We start from the raw sequence: 16727 nt of genomic DNA on the forward strand, positions 1-16727 counted from the left end.
GCAGGATTGGACCGCTCGTCCAGGGTTATGCCCTGAGCCCCTAGAACCAGCGTCCCTGGCGCATAATAGGCGCGCAGTAAACCTCTGTTCAATGAGGATGGCCGCGCCGCGAGCCCGCCTTCCTCGTGGGCACACGCAGTACCTGGGAAGGCTGTTGCATAATGAAGTCGCCGCGCATCGAACCTGACGCACAGTAGGCGCTCAACAAGTTGTATTTTTCCTTCATTTCAGAGTGGGCAGAGTCCCTAGGCGACCGCAATAAAACGGGTTTTTCTCCTCTGCGGCGCTTCCACCTCCCTTCGCCCCCACAGCCCCACTGGGTCGCGGGGAGCACGTGGGCCTGGGAGGGCGGGGGCGGCGGCCGGCGGAGTCGGTCCCCGGCTTACGTAAGGAGCGAGCCCCGCGCGTCCGGCCGGGCTGGGAGGGAGGCGGGCGGAGAAGGCACCGCCCTGCGGGATCCGGGCCGGAGGCCTCTCGGAGCGCTGCCTCCGGCGAGGTGCGTGTTGACTTGGGCGCTGTGGCGGCGGGCGCGGGCCCCGGCTTCTCACCCCAGCCCGGCGGGCCTTCCGAGTGAGAGCTGGCGGCGGCGGCCGCGGAGACCCCAGGGCATGTGACAGTCGCCGGGGTGGGGCCAAGACGCGGACTACACGGTGCCCACGTGCTGTGGCCAGACGGGGCTCAGCCCCGAGACCGCCCGGGGCGTGGGACGGCGGGGGCGCGCTTCCAGGCTCCCCTACCCCAGCCTCCCGGCTCGCAGAGACTGGCTCGGGGATGCCCGGCCGCCTGGCTGTGCGGCCCCCTTCTCGGAACGCGGCGTGAGGAGCGACACAGAGGAAAGGACCGAGGTGGGACTGGCCCGGCCGACCTCCGACCTTCCCGAAGCTGACCGCGCGGGGCGGGGGCTCCGGTGCCCTCTGGAGCCTCTGCCTGGGGCGAGGGGCGGGGAGGGCGGCGTGGCGCCTCACCCCGCCTCTCGGTCGGTCCCGGCGCGGGCCGAGGGTAGGGGAGGGGTTGTCTCAAAAGTCTCTCCTTTCTCTACAGGGGCGGCCGGCCAGTCCCCGTGCGAGCGGACGCGGCCAGAGGTAGGAGCCAAGAAGCCGAGTCCCCGGGGCTGCCTTCGGGCCACCCTCTTCGAGGAGCAATGGCTTCCAAACTCCTGCGCGCGGTCATCCTCGGGCCGCCCGGCTCGGGCAAGGGCACTGTGTGCCAGAGGATCGCCCAGAACTTTGGCCTCCAGCATCTTTCCAGCGGCCACTTCTTGCGGGAGAACATCAAGGCCAAGACCGGTGAGGGGCTGCAGGGGCGAGGGCAGGGACTAGCCGACGCGCGACCCGGAGGGCCCGAGAGGGGCCGGGCTCCGCTGCTCCCGGCCTCCCCGCCCGCGTGCGGCCGTGCAGGCTCGTACGTGCCGGGATGCATGCAGTCGGCGGCCCGCGGGCGCGCGGCTTAACCGCGCCAGGGAGGAGGCCGAGGCAGGCGGGGAGGAGGGTGGGAGGCGCCTGCGGCTCGCTCGGCACCGGCTGCCCAGCTTCGGGAGGAACGCCTGCAACCTCGGGCGGAGGGGAAAGCCGTGTGGCGAAAATGCCGGAGCTGGCCTCCTACGCGGTCTCCTAAAGCAAAGCGGTCGCCGGCCCTGGCCCCGGGCGGAGCGCCGCCCACCTGTGGGAGCCTGGCCGCTGTGCGCGGAACCTGTGGCGCCGCGGGGCGCGCAGCCTCGGGCCTCCGGGCTGAGTGAGTCCGGGTGGCTTTGAGAGGCCTGTCTACTCATTGTCGCCTTGTAAAGTAAACTCCCCCACGACCCCCCCTCCCTCCAGGTTACCAGGCCGGGGCTGGGCGGCTGGGTGACTGACTAATGGGCTATTTCTTATAAAACGACACCTCGAATCCAGCTTCCCTGGAAATGGGCTCTCAAGCTGCCTCCCTTGGGCCAGAAAAGCCTCCCCTGGCTTTGGTCAAGTTGGGAATTGGATCGGCCGGTCTCTCAGCCTGTCGGTGTCCAGTTCGTCCTTTTCCCCATCACACTCGCAGCCAAGCGAACTAGCGGTTGGAGGCGGGAGGTGCGGGAGCGCGGCTGCGGGACACGTGGCCCTCCTGGGACGCAGGTGCACGCGGGTGCAGCGTGCAGCTTCTGTGCTCGAACTTGGACGGTGAACGGGTCTTGTGTTTGCCTCCAGGGGCGTCACTGCCCAGCACGGACTCAATGATCCCGAGACCTGCATTTCTGAAACGCAGGTTGTCTGAAGAGGCGGGTGGAGGACTGCATTTTAAAGCAAAAGAGGACTGTGGAAGCAAGGGGTTAAGTGTCGGGGGGGGGGGGAGGGTAGAGTTTTATTCACGTCCTCTTTGGCTGGTGGTCAAAGGGAGCTGTTACCCACGTCTCAGAGAGCGCTGTGAGCGGATCACCCTTGAATTTTCTCTTTGGGTGTTGTTACCTGGAGTGGGCCTGTTTTGATCTGAACACTGTGTTCAGATAGTTATTTGGGAGTGCTGAGTGTGGTGTGCAGTCCGAGGGGAGCACCCGGGAAGGCAAGCTGGCTCTCTGAGGGTCTGGTAGGGAGGACACGGGGGAGACACAGCCAGGGTGGGGGTACCCCCATCATTTCCTGTACCGACATGAAGGTCTTCCTACCGTCCACCCCCAACCAGCACTGATTAGTGGCCCTTTCCATTTTTAAAGGAGATATGATGGGTAAGGGCTTCTTAGGAGTTATGAAAACTTTCCATTTGCCATTTCACCTTGTTTTCATTTTAACTTTTCCCTGGTGGAGCGCGATGTCTCAGGCATGTTATCCCAGCACTCTGGGAGACAGAGGCAGGATTGCTCCAGGCCCGGAGTCCCGCCAGAGCAACATAGTATCTACAAAAAAGGGAGATGTTGGCAGCGTTGGCAGCCTGTGCCCCTGGTCCCCTATTTTGGGAAGCTGAGGCAGAATAAGAACCTGTGTCAATAAAACAAATAAAACCTCTGCTCTGCACTGCATTTTAGTTTCCGCTTTTCAAATGCATTCATCTCCTCCCTCCCGTTTCACTGTTCAGTAAGATGTGACCGAAATATTTAAATGTTGTTTATTTACTGGTAATCAAGTAATTTTTGCATGAACCAATTTAAAAACTGCTCATGGGGAAGGAAGAAAAATAAAGGATAACAAAAATTTTTTAAAAAATGATTTGTTTCTAGTGGACTGGGAGGTTCTTATAAGGTTATTTTTCTCTCTTAGAAAGTCTAAGTAAGTCTTACAGGCTCACTGCCTGGTAAGTAAAACATTCCACAGTATTCATTTTTCTGTTACCTGCTGTTTGCATTTAGCTAACTCCCTCCAGAGAAGCACAACCGCCTTCTGTGTGTACCTTTTATAGTTGAAAGTTTGAAGGAGTTGATGCACCACAACAAACCCAGGAAATAGAACTGTGTAGGAAATTGGATTGGGAAGTAGTTGAGGCCATCTGCTCAGCCTGGATTTGGGCTCACTCCTGATCTTGGTGGCAGCCCCTCTCCTGCAGCCGCTGCCTGCTGAAAAGCTGCTCCTTCTGGAAAGGGTGCTTCCTATGCCTTGCTCCTGGGCAGTCTTCTTTCACCTGCCCTGGCAGGATTCATCTCTTACTCTGGGTGTCTTATTGATTGGGTTGCTACTGTCAGTACAGTTACAACGCAGGGTGAACATACTAATTTATCCGGGGGGTATCTGCCAAGTACCTGGCATGGATTGGTGTTCAAGGCCCAGGGAGAACAGCATTGCTTAAAATAATCTTGTGTCCTTGTTGTTCCTTCTGCCTACACCATGGTTTGACTCCCACTCTGAAGCCCAGAGGACAGAGGCCTGGCAGAGGGTCTGCATATCAGGAGTTCAGTTTGTGTTGAAGGCATGCATCGAAACATGGGTCACATATTCCGTCCACATCTTCCCAAAGAAGTCCAACAGCCTACAGGCATAGAGTCCATATGTTTTAATTAGCTTTATGGTAAAAGTTTGTACTTAATACATACTTGAGATGGCTTCATGACAGCTGTCACCACAGGCCCTTCCCAGGCTGCCCAAAGTAGGACAGGCTGAGGCCTATCGGATACCTTATTTGAAGCCTGCCCGTGGATCTTTGCTCAGAGTAAACAGAAGGGGGCATTCGGTTAGATCGCCAGGATCTGGGTTTTGTAGTCTGACCTAAGGAATGTGAGCTTTTCTCTGAGTCTGTAGGTTATACTATGAGAACATAGGTATGAGTGCACACCCCCCAGCGCACATGTGAGCGTGCACGCACCTGTATGAGCACACACATGAACAAACGTATGAGAAGTCTGAACACACGTACGAGCATCCAGCACTTGTATGAGGACACACACGAGCATGGCATGAGCAGTGTATGAAACATGTGAGCACATAGGGCTGACATGCAGCAGCGTGAGTCCCATTAAAATATTGATATTTAGTGATAGATTGTTTTCTTGGGTCACATCTGAAGGATATGAAAATCCTGTTTTAAGGATTGGACCAACAGTGATACTTTTTTTTTTTTAGAGACAGAGTCTCACTTTATGGCCCTCGGTAGAATGCCGTGGCCTCACACAGCTCACAGAAACCTCCAATTCCTGGGCTTAAGCGATTCTCTTGCCTCAGCCTCCCAAGTAGCTGGGACCACAGGCGCCCGCCACAACGCCTGGCTACCAACAGTGATACTTTTAAAAAATCACATTATTCTAGGCTCAGTGGTTGGAGCAATGGCCGCATATACCAGAGCTGGTGTGTTTAAACCCAGCCCGGGGCCTGCTGAACAACAATGACAACAACAACAAAATGGCTGGGCGTTGTGGCAGGCGCCTGTGGTCCCAGCTGCTGGAGAGGCTGAGGGGAGTTGCTTAAGCCCAGGAGCTGGAGGTTGCTGTGAGCTCTGACGCCATAGCACTCTACCGAGGGGAACATGATGAGACTCTTTCAAAAAAAAAAAATTTCACATTATTCTATATTGGATCTACTGTCTTCAAGGGCAGGAAAATTGGCAAATCTCCATCTGGAAACACCTTGGACCTGATTGAGAAAAAATATGTTCAAGAATAAGCCTGTTTCTGCTCTTAATTAATATTAACTGCACCTCTTGCTGGGGGTTTGCAGATGGGACTGGCATTTTAAAGTAGTTTATGGGCTGAGCCTCTCTTTGAAAAGATGGCCTAGTTCACAGGGCTCTGTTTTTTGTGTGTGTGTGCTGATTAGGTATAATTGTGTGTCTTATGTAAGAGGGGAAAGTTTTGAGAATTGGCGGATGGAGAAATTAGAAAGCCTTGAGAGCTAGGGTTCTACAGTGTATCTAAAACAACCTTCAAGAGTTCAACTTCTCTCTCTCTCTCTCTCTTTCCTTCGACAGCTTATCCTCTGTTGCCCTGGCTAGAGGGCAGTGGCGTGATTAATAGCACATTGCAGGAGTTAACCTTTCTGCAGATCACACAGGGTCTTGGCTTGTTACAGGATTTCTAGAGTGTGCTGCAGTCCATGTTGCCCTTACCTTGGTGAGAATCAGGATGACCCAGCTGGAGCAGGGGTCTGGCTGGTTTTGAGGCCTCCCTCCAGTCCAGAGGTCCCCCTCCACTTGTGTGTGCTTCTTTGTTTGAAGGCCTTTGCACGTATTTGAATGGTGCTGTTTGTATCTTGAATAAGTTGTCCCATGACAGTAAGTTGCCTTAGCTACGTGCTTGTCTGAATCCTTGCATATTCTTCCACTATGATCATTTTTTAAAAGTAGCTTTTTTCTGATCCAGGTCATAGCTTGTAGAAAATTTGAAAATGTAAAATGATAAAAGTAAAAATTACCCTTAATACCACTCTGGCACTTTAAAATGCTAACAGAAGTTATTTATTCATTTTCTGTATATTTGCCTCCTTTTTCAAACAAACTTGGTAATATATTATTTGATAACCTTTTCTCTTCCCACTAAGATATATATAGAGAGTTTCCATGGTTCTTAGATCTTCTTCAAAAATATTTAAAATATCTATATAAATCCCATTCATTCAGCAGATAATTTTTTGAGTACTTACACACACATTCCTGTGTTCATAGAGCGGTGTCCGTAGGGAGGGATGTGGGGATTCAGGAGAGAGAAGGTAAGTGTGTCTAGGTAAATGGCATAGTACGAGAAGTGTGAAGGACATGAAATGGGGATGGGACAAGGTGACTGTCCTAGGCTGATTAAGAAGGGCCTCTCTGGGGGGTGCCTGTTTCCCTCATTATGCCGTATTGAACGAGCATGCTGTAATCTGACACCATGGTGTTTCTGGTGAGAGTAGTTAGCTTGCTTAGGACCCAGAGAACAGCAATGTTTAGAGCCTGGTGAGAAGGGAAGTGGAGATCAGGCAGAACCTTGAGGATCCTGGTAAGGAATGGATTTTATTGTAAGGGCACTGGAAAGCCATGGAAGGGTTTTAAATTTGAAGACATGCCTGGATTAGCCATCTGAAAGGTGACCTTTTGCATGCTTTGTGGAGGAGGACGGAGGATGAGCACGAGGGACACAGTGTGGGTGAGGAGATTGGACTTTGGCTTGAACTGGGTGGTGGACAAAGAGAGGGAGGAGTGAAGGGCTTTGAGATAGATGTAGAGGCAGAGCCAGCTGGACCTGCTGGTCAAGGAGGTGTGTGGCCAGGCTAAGGGTTTTGGCCTTGAGTTGCCTGCCCAAGTTGAACTAGAGTGTGTCTAACCACTCTTGTGGGGACATTTGGTTTATTTCCATTATTTGCTGCTTAAAAACCTTACGAATGTCACTGTATGCACGTTATTAGACCAATAGGTTACTTTCCTTGGGATAGGTTTCTAGGAATAAAACTATTGAGCCAAAATAGGTTTTAAACCTTAGGGGAAGAAGAGAATTTTAAGCTTAGCGTACAGACATCCAGTCAAGTTTTTTTTTTTTTTTTTTTTTTTTTTTTTGAGACAGAGTGTCATCTGTTGCTCAGGCTAGAGTGCTGTAGCATCAGACTCTTGGGCTCAGGCAATCCTCCTGCATTGGCCTACCCAGAGTGCTAGGACGACAGGTGTGAGCCACCACACCCAGAAAGTTCATGGTAGCTGAAAGGTGCTGCTTTATTCTGTAATTTTTGGCTTAAGAAGTATTTTACTTAAATATAGATGTACATACATTTATGCATATGTAAAGTTAAATTATTTTTCTGTTTTATTTTTTGATTATAGAAATAATATGTGTAAGTTCTCAAAAGCTGAGAAAGATCAAGACAATCACTTATAATCCACCAATTGGAAGGAAAAAGTTACTATTAATACTTTTATATACAGCATATCTTTCCATATTCTTCCAGGACTACATACACACTCTTTGAATTACATAGGGTGTCCCAAAAGTAACCATACATAGGGAAAGTGGTAAGACTGTAACTAAATGTACCTTTATTTTGAAAATATTTGCTAAAAAATTTTACAAAGAGGTGCCCAGTGTGCTGAGACTATTTTGTGAATGTTTGTAGATTTGCCCATATGCTGACAACTTTAGGGACACCCTATGTCATTGCTGTATTGTATCATGGTATGATATAGCATTACTGTTTTGGAAATTGCTTTCTTTACTTAATAACATATCATTTTAATATTTTCTAGTGCCATCAAATGCTGTGCTTTAACGTGAGCTCAGTACCCACGTACTGTTTTACTTTTCTACTATCATTTGTTCTACTTTTTATTTTTCAAAAAGGCAATTCTTGAAGATGTATTCAAATAACATACCAGGAATAGAATAGAAAGTTTCTCTCTCCTCTCTGACTCTCCAGTTCATTTCCATGTGTTGGCTGCTTTTAATGTTTTTTGGGTGTTCATCCAAAGAATTTATACATATATCTACTGCGTATAATAATGCCTCTTAAAAGAAAACAAATGTTTTCTTTTGCACTTATTTTTTACCTAGAAGTATAACTTAGACTTTGGTTTCTATCAGCATGTATCAATCTATTCCATTCTTTTGAAAAGATGGCCTCATTTTCTTTTCCTGTACAGATGTACCAGTTTCTTTAGCAGCTTTTCTGAAACATTTCAGCCTTAGTACATTTTAACGTATTTGAAAATTACTGATAACTTCAAAGAACCTTTGGTTTGTAGAATTTTAGATGTTAAACATATTAGAAATTAGAGCTGAGAAATTAAAAAAAATTACTTTATCTAAACAATCATAAATCCATCTATGTTACCATATTTCTATGAAAAATAGCAATTTTCTAAAATAAAATCGAATGAGAAAATTAGTATCATTTGCATATCTGCAGATCTTTGGCTTCTCATATCTGGTTCTTCACTCCATCCTTTGTGCTGTGCTGTTTTTAACCTATTTGCAGAATATTTGGCTTCATACAGTCACACGGGTAAAGAGGTCCACGTTCCCTCAGGGGCCTCTGACCACACTCTGAGAACCTCCAGTTTGGCCAGCATCCTGTTGACGGGAATTTAGGCTATTTACAGTCTCTAGGTATACAAAGCCTGCTGCACCGAATGTCCTAGTAAGTATGTCTTTCAACAAATGTTTGTGTGCCAGGCAGTGTTGGCTTGTGGGCAAAGAGGTGAAACAAGGTCTATTCCCTGAAGGAGCAGCTAAGTTATTTTTGGGAGAAGGAGGCAGGCAAATGAGTAGAAAATAAAGTAACTGAGGTTGCAACATGTGTGTATGTGGGAAGAGGAAGATTGTCTAGCACTTAGGAGGTGGTGGGTTTGGGAAGGCTTCCTGGAGGAGGTGACTTCCGAGCTGAGATTGGGCAAATGAGAGCAGCTGCCAGGTGAGGGACTGAGGTGGCATTGCCACAGCACCTGGGACCTTCTTGGAGAACTTATTTGTGGTCCACAAGAGGCCATTGCTTTTTTTATAGCTTGGTTGCGTCTTATATATTATCATTTTTTTTTTTATTGTTGGGGATTCATTGAGGGTACAATAAGCCAGGTTACACTGATTTAATCTGTGTTCATCTCTAGGCCACAGGAGAGGGTCTCCATGCCTGCTCTGGGCCTCCTTTTGTGGCTCCTATTACTTGTATTTTCTTGTGTGGTGCTCATAAATGTAGCTTCATCAATCATAGTTGTTGATGAAGCTTTTAGACTTCTTTTTTTTTCTTTTTTGAGATAGAGTCTCACTATGTCTCCCTGGGTAGAGTGCTGTGGCATCATAGCTCACAGCAACCTCAAACTCCTGGGCTCAAGTGATCCTCCTGCCTCAGTCTCCTGAGTAGCTGGGACTACATGTGCTGTTCACAAGGCCTGGCTAGTTTTAGAGATGGGGTCTCCCTCTTGCTCAGGCTGGTCCTGAATTCCTGAGTTCAGGCAATCCACTTGCCATGGCCTCTCAGAGTGCTGGGATTCCAGGCATGAGCCACTGTGCCCAGCCTTAGACTTCTGATTCAGACTTCCTGAACTCATGTGATAGAAGGCAATCATGAAATTAGTAAATTGAGTTTCAAACTATTAGCTATAAGTTCACTCATTGTAAGAAATATATTGAATTACTCGCAACCTTTAAAATCCACCAAGTAAATTGCTAAGTGGCATTATGTTATGCTAGTTTGCTCTTGGGTAATCTGTGTATTGGTTGTATGTTGTAAAAGGAGTTAAGGACTTGGAAATTTGTTTTCCTTGTAAGGTTTTAGACAATGTGCTTTGACAATGGACAATGGATCAAATATCTCAACTGTGTATTTTCCTTTAGCAAACTATTTTTTACGACACAAGTAGGCAGCAGAGGCTTTTGGGCCACTCTGTGTTTTCCCTTCTCATTTGATGTGTAGTTCTCAGACTGGCCTTTAAGACACAGTACAAAAGGTCTCGTTTGCACAGCTTCATAAAGCTGGATTTGGATAGCTGATGTTATATTTTAACAGTTTCGCCTCTGAAACTGTTAAAGTAGAGTTCCAAGAGTTCTTTTTCTAGTTAAATAACAGGTTTAGCAGCAAGCATCCTCACTTAGGATAATTCTTAGCCAGATAATTTCAAAATAATGCAGAGTCATTCCTGCTCATCAAATTTCCAAGAAGCTAAAAATCAACTATTTCTGCTCTCCAGTCAGCACCTTCTTTTAAGTGACCTGTGACCCTGACACCCATTTGCAGCAGGCACAGTACCTGTGGCCCTGGGGTGGCTAATTACGTCTGCGTGCTTCTGGTCTGCACAGATCTCTGGAGCAGTTGTGAACACTTACAGAAAAACAGAGAGGCTGAGTAACTTGCCCTGGGTCAAACAGCTAATTAAAGAAAGACTAGTATTCAAACCTGGGACTTTAACCAGGGCAAAAGGCCCCTTCCTGGTGCTCATGAACCCAGTGATATGCTCGTGTCTTGTGAGTGTCATGTGGGATCAGCGTATCTCTGTCCACTTTTGAGCCTGGGTCATTTAGAAACAACAGAATTTGTTCCTTACAGTTCTGGAAGTTGGTAAGCCCTGGAGCAATGCCCTGCTGATTTGGTGTCTGGTGAGGGCTGATCTGTGCCTCCTCACTCAGCAGAGAGGGTGGGAGAGGATGGGACTGAGGGGAAGGGATTAGATCGTGGGCAACCCCCACGATCTAATCGACTCCTAATCGACTCCTCTTCACTCTGTCACAGTGGTGGGTTAGTTTAAACATACAGATTTGGGGGGCACATTCAGACCATAGCACAGGGGATGTCAGGGAATCTCTCCAGAAGTAGCCTCCTTAAAGGTGGACTAGGCTGGGCGTGGTGGCTCTCGCCTGTGATCCCATCATTCTGGGAGGCCGAGGCAGGAGGATACCTTGAGCTCAGGAGTTTGAGCGAGACCAGCCTGAGCAGGAGTGAGACCCCATCTCTACTAAAAATAGAAAAACTAGCCAGGCGTTGTGGCAAGAGCCTGTGGTCCCAGCTACTTGGAAGGCTGAGGCATGAAGATCGCTTGAGCCCAAGAGTTTGAGGATTCTGTGAGCTGTGATGCCGCAGCACTCTACCCAGGATGACAGAGTGAGACTCTGTCTCAAAAAAAACAAAACAAAACAAACTATAAATAAATAAAGGTGGGCTAGAAGTATGTCCTTTTTGTTGTTCTGTCTCTAAAACTTTACAAAAAAAACAAAAGAGAGAGAGAAAAACCTGAAAAAGGAAGTCTTCATTTCCACCCCTCCCCATGTAAGAAGCGGAAGTCCTAGAATTGGAGCCATGTTACTGTCAGGAGACAGAAAAGGCTTTCCGTGGTGATGGAGAGAGCTCTGGAGGAACGTGTGAGCTTGGGGCTGCTTCATCATCCCTGTGACGGATGTCCCTGCACAGGTGTGTGAGGTGTGTGAGAGGAAAGCCTGTTCTCTGCCCTTGAGGCCCCCACGGCCTGTGGTCCAAGTTTTGGGGTTCACGTGGTACTCCCGTGAGGCGTGGTGGTGGGTGGTGGGTGGTGGTGTGTGGTCGAGGTGGAGGTGGAGCAGGAAGGCTGCCCTGCTCAGAGCCACCTTGTGCCTGGGATGCCTTTCACACTTACACTCATTTCTCAAAGGCCGTCTTCACTCTTACCATGCCCATGAAGCTTTCCCATGGCTGTTGCTGCTGTGGGTCACTTTGCTCTCTGAAATTCTCTTACACCCAACTGTACCTCTACCTTGTTATTGATTATGCTTTCCCAGTGAAATGTTTTATTTCATAACCTCAGTTGTAGTCTCTTGCCATGCAAATAGTAAATGTGTTACTTGACCCCGCAGTCCGACACGTTTTGATAGCTGATTATGGAAGAAGGGGAAACATGCCATGAACAAGGGCAAAGGACACCTGCACCCCTTGGCCTTCCTTGTAGCCGCCGTCTTCTGTACGTGCCATGCAGACAACACGGCGACGGCCGAATGGGAAGATGTAAAGCTGGAGGCATCTCTGAGCAGGTGGTGTTTGAGCTGAGCTCTGAGTGAGGGTGGGACCAGGGACAAAGATTTAGGGAAGAGGGCAGCATGAGGGAAGATGGTGTTTCCACAGCACAAGGTGGGCGGGGTGGTGGGCCAGGAAGCTGGAAAGGTGGGCCCAGGACTTCTTTGGTGGCATGACTTTCACTGTTTTCCACAGCAGAGTGTGGGGCAGTTGTTAGTGGAGAGAAACTAGAGCACGGCTCAGATGATGCTGAACAGTTTACTGAGATCTAGGGTGAAAGCAGCTGGTAAGAGCAGAGTGCGGTGGGCTGAGGAAGGGGGATGGCCGAGCCTGATGTCAGTGCGTGAGGGGCTGATGTCACTACATGTGGCGGTGGTCCAGGGCTGAGCCAGATGTGGCCCTTTGAACTTGAATAATTGTGGAGAAAGTGGTTCTTTAACATAAGGAGGGCCGTCCATGCTTAAAGAGGATGAGGAGCTTAAAATGCACCGGTGGGAAGTTTTTGGGTGGAGGTGTCAACTGGGCTTTGGTGTGGTAGGCAGAGGAGTTGACCATATGTCCTAGAGCAAAGATAGCTAGGCTTTGAGTCAGGCACACCTCTTGCTCAGCCTCTTACTGGCTATGTTAGGTTTGGGGGAAGTTAATCTATATTTCTGAGGGTCAGATGGGGTCAAATGTCAAATATCTGGCAAGTAGGAGGCTTTTCTCTATTGTTTGTTCCCTTCCTCTCTGGAGTCATAATGTTCTTATTTCATTTATAGTCTTTCTCAGCGAATGTGGTACTTTGAATGGGATCACTGGCTCAGCCCAGTGGGGTTCAGGCTATGTGTGCACCACCCAGCAAAGGTTGCGCACATTTGCCGCTGCTTACAAACCCTCTGCCTTCGTGGTGTTCTCCGATCTACTTTCCCTGGAGCTGCTGCTGTGCTCAACTTGTCCACATGAAATACCTGCATTAAAGTTATGTGGGTGCAGGATCTGTAATTGCTTTTAAAAATTGTGTTGTTATTCAGATGGATAGTTTTCAAAGTTGTCTGATTGGATAGATCTTTCTTAAGGTCTTTTAATGTGTGGGGCTGCTGATAGATCTGATTCCACTTTTGCTGTGCTTTGCTCCGCTTGTTCTCTTGCTTCTATGCAGTATCTGTTCTCTGTGTGACCCTCCCAGTAGATCCTGGTAAGAACAGCCAATGTGATATGCAGGAAGACTATAAAATATTGATTGCATATATGAATACTGTTTCACGATTTTCTTTTTTTTTTTTTTTTGTAGAGACAGAGTCTCACTTTATGGCCCTTGGTAGAGTGCCGTGGCCTCACACAGCTCACAGCAACCTCCAACTCCTGGGCTTAAGCGATTCTCTTGCCTCAGCCTCCCGAGTAGCTGGGACTACAGGCGCCTGCCACAACGCCCAGCTATTTTTTGGTTGCAGTTTTTGGCCGGGGCCGGGTTTGAACCCGCCACCCTCGGTATATGGGGCTGGCGCCTTACCGACTGAGCCACAAGTGCCGCCCTGTTTCACGATTTTCTTAAATGGTGACTATAAATACTGTCCAGGAAACAATTTAGTTTTTTCTAGGATTGATTTATTTTTTTAACTTGAAATTCTTCAGTGGCTTAGTTTTTAAAAAATTAAGAATCCAGCTCAGAGCAGACGGAAGTGCCAGACCTCCTTCCCACTGAACTCAGTTTTGTTTTCTGGATTCCTGGGGGCTAAACACTGTGCCAAGTGACGGACGTGTTACGTTTAATTGTTTGTTCTCTTTCTTAAGGTCTTAGAAGTGGAAGGATTTTATGTCATTCTGTACAGGCGGCCACTCTGTGCCAGGTCTTTTCTGTAGCCCCTGGCAGCTGGCTCTTTCTCACCGCTGGAAAGCAGGCTCTTTCATCACTCGATAGGTCCAATTGTTGAAAGATTTTTATTCTTACACTGAGATGAAAGCAGACTCCTTTAAACTGCCATCCATAAACTATCATCCATTTGTCCAACTTCAGTCTTTTGGTGTCACATAAATTAAATCCACTAGCTTTTCAGATAATTGAAAGTGGTTGCTAGGCACCACTTCCCTGACTTAAGTTGTCTTTCTCCCCCTTAAAAAATAGCCCTAGTACTCTCTACCATTCTTTTTTTTTTTTGCAGTTTTTGGCCAGGGCTGGGTTTGAACCCGCCACCTCCGCCATCTGGGGCCAGCGGCCTACTCCGTTGAACCACAGGCGCCGCCCCCCTCTACCATTCTTACCCTGATATCATTTCTAGATTCTTTTTCAGCCATTCACCATGACCCTTTTAAACTGCAGTGGCCACTACTGACAGCCGTGTGAGTGGGGGCTGGGTAGCTGGAGCAGATTTCTCCCCATGGTCTGTTCTCTACCTGAGTGAACATGTGCTATTGGGAACCCTTCTGAACATGGTCCCGCAGTGTGCACTCAGCTCAGGTAGCCTCAGAAGAGCCTGTGGCATTGAAGGTGTATGCCAGGGTCATTCTAGGACCAGGATGGACCGGCTAATCAGACCTGTAGTCCTGTCCTTTGAGTCAGGGGTCAGAGAGCCTGTCCTTGGCTCACGCTGAGGATGGCTGTCCAGAAACCATGGCAGGACAGAAATGCTGGGGCCTGGTGGAATTAACACGCACCCTCAGCATTACAGGTCATCCTGGATCTGCACTGAACAACACGTGACTACGTTTGCCCAAAGTGGCTTTAATTATAGTTTATTTAGATTGCTTTTCACATACTGTTATTTTCAAAGAACTATCCTGAAAGTTCTTCAAGGGTCTTAGTGATGCAAAGCTCAGAGAGAGAGTAGAGGTGTGTTTAAGAATGGGGGCCCGACTTACCCCTGTCATCCCAGCATTCTGAGAGGCCGAGCTGGGCAGATTGCTTGAGCTCGGGAGTTAGAGACCTGCCTGAGAGAGACCTGGTAGTCCCAGCTGCTTGGGAGGCTGAGGTGGGAGGATCTCTTGTGTCCAGCAGTTCAGGGCTGCAGTGAGCTGTCATCCTGCTGCCGCATCCTGGCCCCAGCACCAGAGCAAGACCCCGTCTCAGAGAGCCGAGGCTCTGGGTCAGAGGGCTTGGTTTGGAGTCTGCCTTGGCCATCCAGGCTCTAGGATCTAGGGTAAATAGTCAGTACTCTCATTTATAAATGAGAGTGATGGTAGCTACCCCGTAGGGTTTTCTTGTGAATATTAAACAGGTTAAGATGTATTGGCAGGGTCAGATCTAGGCTGAGGCAAATAAAGGCACTGTCCTCTGGTGAAAAATTTAAAGGGGCACCCAAAACTTTCCAGCAGTCAAGGTAAGTAATATTTGAATGTAATAAAATGAACAAAATCTCAAGATCTGATAAGATTGGGATTAGGGTGAGATGAGTGAGACTGCGTCAGGCAAGTACAGGGTGGGATCCTGTTTTTATTTAAAATTTTGGTAGTTTTTCTTTTTTTTCTTTTGTAGAGACAGAGTCTCACTGTACCGCCCTCGGGTAGAGTGCCGTGGCGTCACACGGCTCACAGCAACCTCTAACTCTTGGGCTTACACAATTCTCTTGCCTCAGCCTCCTGAGTAGCTGGGACTACAGGCACCCGCCACAACGCCCGGCTATCTTTTTGTTGCGGTTTGGCCGGGGCTGGGTTTGAACCCGCCACCCTCGGCATATGGGGCTGGCGCCCTACTCACTGAGCCACAGGCGCCGCCCAAAATTTTGGTAGTTTTTCATCATAGTTTTTTGGCATTAATTTTGGTATTTTAGAAGATTGGATTAAATCTTAATTATTTGATCACTGGTTGTGATTTTTTTTGGTGATTCTACAGGTTTTTGCCCAGGTGGTATGAAGTGTGTGTTGGTGTTTGTTGGTCCTAATTGATTACTGTGGGTTCAGGTTTGTAAAGAGAACAAGTTTTCAAAAGTTTATAGAAAGATTCTTTTCTCCCCCCAGGACACATGTGTCTGTTAGGTCCTGTCAGAGTGTCAGTCCAGCTCTCATGACGAAGACAAGTTTTAGGATATTAGAGGTGTCTTGTATCAGAGGAGATTTGAACGTCATGCTTCAGCTGCTGCAGGAGCCCAAACCCCAGAAAATAAAAAAATGTGTGCACTTCTTTTATGCACAGAGAAGCCCAGCCAAACCAAACAGCTCTGAACACTGCCTCTCCTTGAGGCTGGGATTGTGAAAGACAGCCACAGATGGCGGCTGTGCTGGCAGAAGACGTCCTGAGTGACAGGAGCCAGGAACTCCCGGGGCCTGGCAAGTGGTGTTTCTAGAAGCTAAATTACGATGATAGAATCTTCGCGTGATGCTAGTTCTGTTCCTATTTGCCTTTAGTTATATCTCGGAATCTGTTACATGGTTAGTGGCCAATGAAAGGCAAACCGTAAAAATAAAAAATGCAGAATTCACTATTGAAAGCTTTGTTCTTGCTGGCCCAGGTGTTGTTTGGGGGAAGCAGCTCCTGGTAGGATGTCGTTCCTATTGCAGTGGTTTATCTGTCTTAACTTTTTCTTTTTTTTTTTTCTATAGTTTTATTTGACGTTTCTTTGTGTACAAGGTTTGCAGAAATAGCTGCTGTTGAAAGAGCCCATAGGGTCCTGTAAACTGGGTATTGGTGATGCTTTGGATAAAATATGTGGGACTGAATAAGACTGATAACCACCACAACAGTAGTAGGTTTAAATCCACCTGAACATCTTGTCATGTTTCTGAATTGCAAAGGAGTGGAATCTCGTTGTATGCTTGGGATGTGGAATGAGCTTAAAACATGACTGTTTTGTTGGCTGTGGCCACTGTTGCTGCCACGGTGAGGTGTCTCCGCTATACCAAGCTGATCATCTTTAGAGACTGCAGGTGTCTTCTGGCTTAGCATTTTTTTGGGGGGGGGAAAAAGGTGGAGGATAAATTCTTTTTTTGAAAATG

The 16727-nt window shown here is 48.1% G+C and overlaps 1 protein-coding gene across 2 annotated transcripts in view; it reads left to right on the forward strand.

Moving 5' to 3' along the window:
* The first annotated feature begins 336 nt into the window (after positions 1-336).
* AK4 (adenylate kinase 4) overlaps positions 337-16727 on the forward strand; it is a 69366-nt gene continuing 52975 nt past the window's right edge. Inside the window, exons 1-2 of one of the 2 annotated variants that reach the window (XM_053590318.1) lie at positions 337-845; positions 1042-1286. In XM_053590318.1, coding sequence (XP_053446293.1) covers positions 1142-1286 — 145 coding nt within the window. In that variant the 5' untranslated portion in view covers positions 337-845; positions 1042-1141. The remainder of the gene's footprint in view (positions 846-1041; positions 1287-16727) is intronic. The other variant, XM_053590319.1, reaches the window with a different exon arrangement.

The sequence above is a fragment of the Nycticebus coucang genome, chromosome 5 (assembly GCF_027406575.1).
Source record: "Nycticebus coucang isolate mNycCou1 chromosome 5, mNycCou1.pri, whole genome shotgun sequence".
Lineage (NCBI taxonomy): Eukaryota > Metazoa > Chordata > Mammalia > Primates > Lorisidae > Nycticebus > Nycticebus coucang.